Source organism: Oryx dammah, unplaced genomic scaffold (genome assembly GCF_014754425.2).
Source record: "Oryx dammah isolate SB20612 unplaced genomic scaffold, SCBI_Odam_1.1 HiC_scaffold_10, whole genome shotgun sequence".
Taxonomy (NCBI): domain Eukaryota; kingdom Metazoa; phylum Chordata; class Mammalia; order Artiodactyla; family Bovidae; genus Oryx; species Oryx dammah.
This window is the reverse complement of record NW_024070194.1, coordinates 15,734,815-15,741,005: the sequence shown is the minus strand read 5'-3', so window position 1 is coordinate 15,741,005 and position 6,191 is coordinate 15,734,815. Positions and strand designations below refer to the sequence as shown.

Here is a 6,191-nt window from a genome sequence, read left to right as displayed (position 1 = left end):
GCCCCCACCCCGCCCCCGCACCCCTCCTTCTTGCGCTCCCTCCCGCTCCCGCCCGTGGGCGCCCTTCTCCGGTCCCCATCTCGGTTCCGGAGTCCCTTGGCGCCCCCTTTCTCTTCTCCTTGCCCCCTCCTCACGCCTCCTGCCTCCCGGAGTTTCTCCCTCCCCAGCCCCCCTACCCGCATCCCCGCCTGATTCCGAGGGGCGGGAGCGCTTTGGGCTGCGCGCGGGTGGGGGTGCCGCGCCAGCTTCGCGTAGCCGCTCTGACGCCGCCGTCGCCGCCGCCGCCCTCCGCAGCCCAGCCTCGCGCCCCGCGGCAGCTCCGCAGTGCACTCGCCGCCGCCGCTCCGCCAGCCCCGCTGCCCGCCCGCCGGGTCGGCCTCAAGCGAGCCTCAGACGCCAGCGGAGGAGGTCATGAGCCAGAGCGCCCCGGGGCGCCGCGGGGAGAGCGAGCGAAGATAGCGCCCTCGCAGCCCCCTGGCCCTCGCCGCCTGGCCGCGCGTCCCCCGGGTCCCCGGTCCCTGCTGTCCTCTCCTCGGGCCCCGCCGCCGCCATGGCCACCCTGCTCCGCAGCAAGCTGTCCAATGTGGCCACATCCGTGTCCAACAAGTCCCAGGCCAAGGTGAGCGGCATGTTCGCCAGGATGGGTTTTCAGGCGGCCACCGACGAGGAGGCGGTGGGCTTCGCGCACTGCGACGACCTCGACTTTGAGCACCGTCAGGGCTTGCAGATGGACATCCTGAAAAGCGAAGGCGAGCCCTGCGGGGACGAGGGCGCCGAACCACCCGTCGAGGGAGACATCCATTACCAGCGCGGCGGTGGCGCGCCCCTGCCGCCCTCGGGCTCCAAGGACCAGGCCCTAGGAGCTGGTGGCGAGTTCGGAGGCCACGACAAGCCTAAGATCACGGCGTGGGAGGCAGGCTGGAACGTGACCAACGCTATCCAGGTGAGCGCGGGATTCCCAGCTCTGCTTGTCCCCTCCCCCGACTCCCCCACCCCTAGTTCTGCGCACCAAGCTCTGCCGGAAGCAGAGTCCCTTGGAGATCTCAGCCTCAAGACCCCCTCCAATACCCGGAATCTCGGCTTTCCCCATCCCTCTCAGCCCTGCGCGGGGATCTACGCCCCCAGGCGATGTGTCCTCCCCCTGGTCCGGCCCCTCTCCCGCGTCCTCGGCCGCGGGATGGCTAAGCCGAGGTTCGGTCAGAGATGCTTGCCCGGAGACCCTGCAAAAGCGAGGGAAACAGGGGGAGGGGGAGTGGGGAGGAGTGAGGGAGAAAGAAAATCAGGATAGGAAGGAACAGTGTCGCCTGGGACTCCGGAATGGATTCACAGCTGCATTTTCAGTAGAAAGGAAGAGGGGGAAATCGCTGAGCGGGGAGTCTCCTCCCCCGACACACAGGACACACGCGCACAGACAGCGCGTATGTACACAGATAGACACACATACCCACAGCCCCCCTCCCCAACGAAGAAACGCAGGTCACAGGTTCACACGATACCCGTCTATACATAGACCACAAGATTATCCTCAAATGCACCTTCATACACCCCTACACCTCCCGCACACCGAAACACACACCTCTACATACCAAGGGCGCACACACAGATCTTTTTAAACATAACACACACACGCACAGATTCATGCATACAGGATCCACCCGCTGTCTCAGGTGCAGTCCTGTCGGGGACAAACAAGTATTCACAAACATTAACACACACACAAACACATACGTGTGACCACACAAGCACAACATGGTCTTTGGTGCCCCAGCGCTGCCTGCCCACAGACTCACCCCTCTCGGCCGAAATCCCTGTTTCCTGGCGACCACAAAAAGGCGACCAGCTCCTCCGCGTGTGACCCTGGCGGAGCCGCCTCCAGATGCTCTGAACCTCCTCTGGTCGTCACCCCGTCACCCCTACGGTCAACCCTCAGTCCCCACCAGGCGGCGCCGGTTTCCACCCGGAGCGGGTTTGCAATCTGCACAACGACCCCGGGCGCCGACGAAGGCGGGCCAGCCGCAGCTCGCCGGGCACAGGAGGCCTCGGCCCCGGGCGTCCCCGGGCCCTGCGGCTTTGCAACCCAAGCCCCATCCTCGGCGTCCCCGGAGCGCACGGTCGCTGGGGCGCAGAACGTGGGTTTCCCAGGAGTTGGAGGCCCAGATGTGGTTACTCAGGGACCCGGGCTCCGCGGGACTCCTAGGGGCCCCGCTCAATAAGTGACCCAACCCGAAATGCCTCCCCATCCAGGGCCGGGTAGGACGGCCAAGCACAATCAGGGACCGGGGACCGCACCAGCTTCGGCCGCTGCTCGCTCCTCCACCTGGGGCATCTGTAAAGGGCTCGTTCGGTTGGCCTGGTGGGAGGCCAGGGTGGGAAGCTGGAGGCCTACAAGCCTCGGGAGCCCTGGATTTCGTTAGCTTTGCTTCCCCATGTGGACTCTAAACCTTCCTTCCACAGCTCTGCCCGCCTCATCCCGCAGCTTCTGGTTCTGGACTCTCGCTTGATTCCGCCTTCGACCCAGCGCTCGCGCTATCCCCAAAGGCCCCTCATCCTGCCTGCCTCCACCCCTCAGTCCCTTTCCTTAGGGATCCGTCTCTGCGCCCCAATTCCGGCCTGGCCCTAAGACTGCCCTATCCTGCCTCCCTGCCCCCGCGCCCCCTGGCCTCACCCCACTCGAAACCCTTCGCAGGCAACCTCTTTCCCTCCCTTCCCACCCCCCTGAGGCTGGCCTCACGCTCAGCTCCTCTCCCTCCCTCCCCCGACTCCCTTCCCTCCCGCTATCGCTTTTACATTTTCCTTCTTCGATTTGGCCCTTCGGCCCCTGCGTTTCCCTCTTTAGCTTCCGTGCACCCCATTCCGGCCCCACCTTAGACTCCGTGCCCCCTTTTCTTAATGGCCCAGGCCCCGCTCTCTACCTTTCTCCTTGCCCTTTTCCGGCCACGCCCCCTCCAGCCCCATCTCGCCTTCTTCCGAACCACCCCCAGGTATCTCCACCTACCCTTACGTCTTTGTAGCTCGACAACCACCCCCCAACTCAGCCCGCTCTCCAGTTCCCAGCCACTAAGCATACCTCTTCTCGGTTCCGTCCCTCACCATCTCTGACTCAACGTCCACGTTCCCCCTTCAGGCCGCTCTACACCCTCAAGCCAGCCTACCCTTGACCTCTTCTCAGAGACTTAGGCCCAGTTCTCACTTCCTTAGCGCTCCCTTCCGGCGACACCCTTAATACACTCCCCTAGACCCTCCTCCGCCGAGACCTCCTCCTCTGAGCGCCCGGGTTTGGTTGCTTCTTCGCTCCGCAGGGTATGTTCGTGCTGGGCCTGCCCTACGCCATCCTGCACGGCGGCTACCTGGGATTGTTCCTTATCATCTTCGCCGCCGTGGTGTGCTGCTACACCGGCAAGATCCTCATCGCCTGCCTGTACGAGGAGAACGAGGACGGCGAGGTGGTGCGCGTGCGGGACTCGTACGTGGCCATTGCCAACGCCTGCTGCGCCCCGCGCTTCCCCACGCTGGGCGGCCGTGTGGTGAACGTGGCGCAGATCATCGAGCTGGTGATGACTTGCATCCTGTACGTGGTGGTGAGCGGCAACCTCATGTACAACAGCTTCCCGGGGCTGCCCGTGTCGCAGAAGTCCTGGTCCATCATCGCCACGGCGGTACTGCTGCCTTGCGCCTTCCTTAAGAACCTCAAGGCCGTGTCCAAGTTCAGCCTGCTGTGCACATTGGCCCACTTCGTCATCAACATTCTGGTCATTGCCTACTGCCTGTCGCGGGCGCGCGATTGGGCTTGGGAGAAGGTCAAGTTTTACATCGACGTCAAGAAGTTTCCCATCTCCATCGGCATCATCGTGTTCAGCTACACGTCGCAGATTTTCCTGCCTTCGCTGGAGGGCAACATGCAGCAGCCCAGCGAGTTCCACTGCATGATGAACTGGACGCATGTCGCCGCCTGCGTGCTCAAAGGCCTCTTCGCGCTCGTTGCCTACCTCACCTGGGCCGATGAGACCAAGGAGGTCATCACGGATAACCTGCCCGGGTCCATCCGCGCCGTGGTCAACATCTTCCTGGTGGCCAAGGCGCTGCTGTCCTACCCCTTGCCCTTCTTCGCTGCTGTCGAGGTGCTGGAGAAGTCGCTTTTCCAGGAAGGCAGCCGCGCCTTCTTCCCCGCTTGCTACGGCGGCGACGGGCGCCTCAAGTCGTGGGGGCTGACGCTGCGCTGCGCGCTGGTGGTCTTCACGCTGCTCATGGCCATCTACGTGCCGCACTTCGCGCTGCTCATGGGCCTCACCGGCAGCCTCACGGGCGCCGGCCTCTGCTTCCTGCTGCCCAGCCTCTTCCACCTGCGCCTGCTCTGGCGCAAGCTGCTGTGGCACCAGGTCTTCTTCGACGTCGCCATCTTCGTCATCGGCGGCATCTGCAGCGTGTCCGGCTTCGTGCACTCTCTGGAGGGCCTCATTGAGGCCTACCGAACCAACGCGGAGGACTAGGGCGTGCGGGAGCGAGCCGCGGCCGCGCTCCCGCGCTCTCCTCGCTCCCCACCCCCCCCACCCCCACCCACCCCGTGAGCCCCGCTGCCGCCGCGCTTGGGAAGCCAAGCCGTCAACATCTCTGGTTCCTAGTTTCTGAATCTGCGGGTTGGGGGTGGGAGGGGCTAGGGATCCACCATCCATCGCGTCTGCGTTTCTGTTGTCCTTTCTTTTCCACAAAACACCCTGGTTTCGGGGGAGGCGGGGGGCGCATCTGCGGGCAAGGTTTTCTGTCCTTCCAGTAGGGGCCCCGACACTTTGGTCCCTGTCACCGAGAGGAGGGTTGGGAAGGGAGGGAGAGGGGGGCGCAGCTCGCTGGCGCGGAAACTTGACCTTGGGGGGGACATTTCACAGCCATCAGTGCTTGGAATCTGCAGCGTCCGGCCATTTCCAGCAAGAGCGCTTCCCATTCCGGAGACATTTCAACCCCGCAGCGGGAAAGGCTGGCCGGGAAATCCGTTTCGGGTGGGCGAATTTCCTTCAGCCTAGCGGAGAGGCGAGGAGCCGCGGCGGGGCTGGCTTGCCTGCGGTTTTCAGGAATCCAAACTCATCCTGCGCAATTTATCAGGTTGTGGAACTGTTTTACTGTGCGTGTGGTGTGCTCGTGGTGAATAAGGTGAAATGTATATCAGAAAAAAAAATCTATCTCTAATTTAGAGCGCGGTGCATAATTATATCCGCAAATAAAGAAGAAACAAAGGCGCTCGCGGCCCTGGCTCAGTTGTGCATTTTCGAACGCGCGGGAATCCGGGCTTTAGCCCTCCCGGATGAAGCAATTGGGAGCAAAGAGGCAGCTGTAGGGAAGGAGTCCCGGGAGAGGAGGGGGAGGCTCTCCAGGTGCTTGGGGGACTCAGGCCGAGGAGCAGGCGGTGCGCCCACGGTTTCCGTGTGACCTTGGTCCCCAGCCGCCAGGACTAGGCTTTTTTTTTTTTTTAAACCCAAATCTCTTCCCGGGAGTTGGATCCATCTGAGAATTTGGTGGATGCTCTCAACTTCCAATCCTTTTTAAAAAGTTTTTTTCTGTGTATAAAATCCCTTCCCTGGTGGCTCATTGGTAGAGAATTCACCTGCCAGTGTAGGAGAGGCAGGCTGGATCCCTGGGTGAGGAAAATCCCCTGGAGAAGGAAATGGCAACCCACTCCAGTATTCTTGCTTGGGAAATCCCATGGACAGAGGAGCCTGGTGGGCTACAGTCCACGGGGTCCCAAAGAGTCAGACACCACCTAGCAGTTAAACAACAACAAAAGCCCTACAGGGTTTTCAACAAATACGTATAGACAGCTCACCAGAGATGAGGACTGTGCTGGCTTCCTGGAGAAACAAACCCAGCTCTGTCCTCCTGGAGCTTACAGTCTAGAAGAGGAGAGAGGGGCAATAGACAAGGACTCTGAAATCCACAGTATGACTTACAGGCTGTAAAGGAAATCAGCAGGGCTCTTGTGTATTTCCCAGGGTGGGAACCAACCTGGCCTCCCACGCATCTCTCACCCTGGAGAATCCCCCTTCAGTCCCCTCTGTGTGGAGTTTACATAGCCACAGTGAAGAGATCCGACTGTTTAGATTCACCAAGCACAGCATTTTATGTTCCAGCCTCCCCCCTTTTTGAGCAGCCTATCTGAGAAAGTGTTTACTTGAAATACCCAGAGGATCCAGTTCTTTTTTGTG

At 61.7% G+C, this 6,191-nt stretch overlaps 1 protein-coding gene across 1 annotated transcript; it reads left to right on the top strand.

Annotated features, from left to right (window-relative positions):
• The first annotated feature begins 332 nt into the window (after positions 1-332).
• Positions 333-5,246, top strand: SLC32A1 (solute carrier family 32 member 1). Its single transcript, XM_040248333.1, has 2 exons — positions 333-943; positions 3,300-5,246. Exons 1-2 carry the CDS (start codon positions 551-553, stop codon positions 4,485-4,487), a joined length of 1,581 nt encoding a protein of 526 aa, XP_040104267.1. The 5' UTR covers positions 333-550; the 3' UTR covers positions 4,488-5,246.
• The last annotated feature ends 945 nt before the right edge of the window (positions 5,247-6,191 follow it).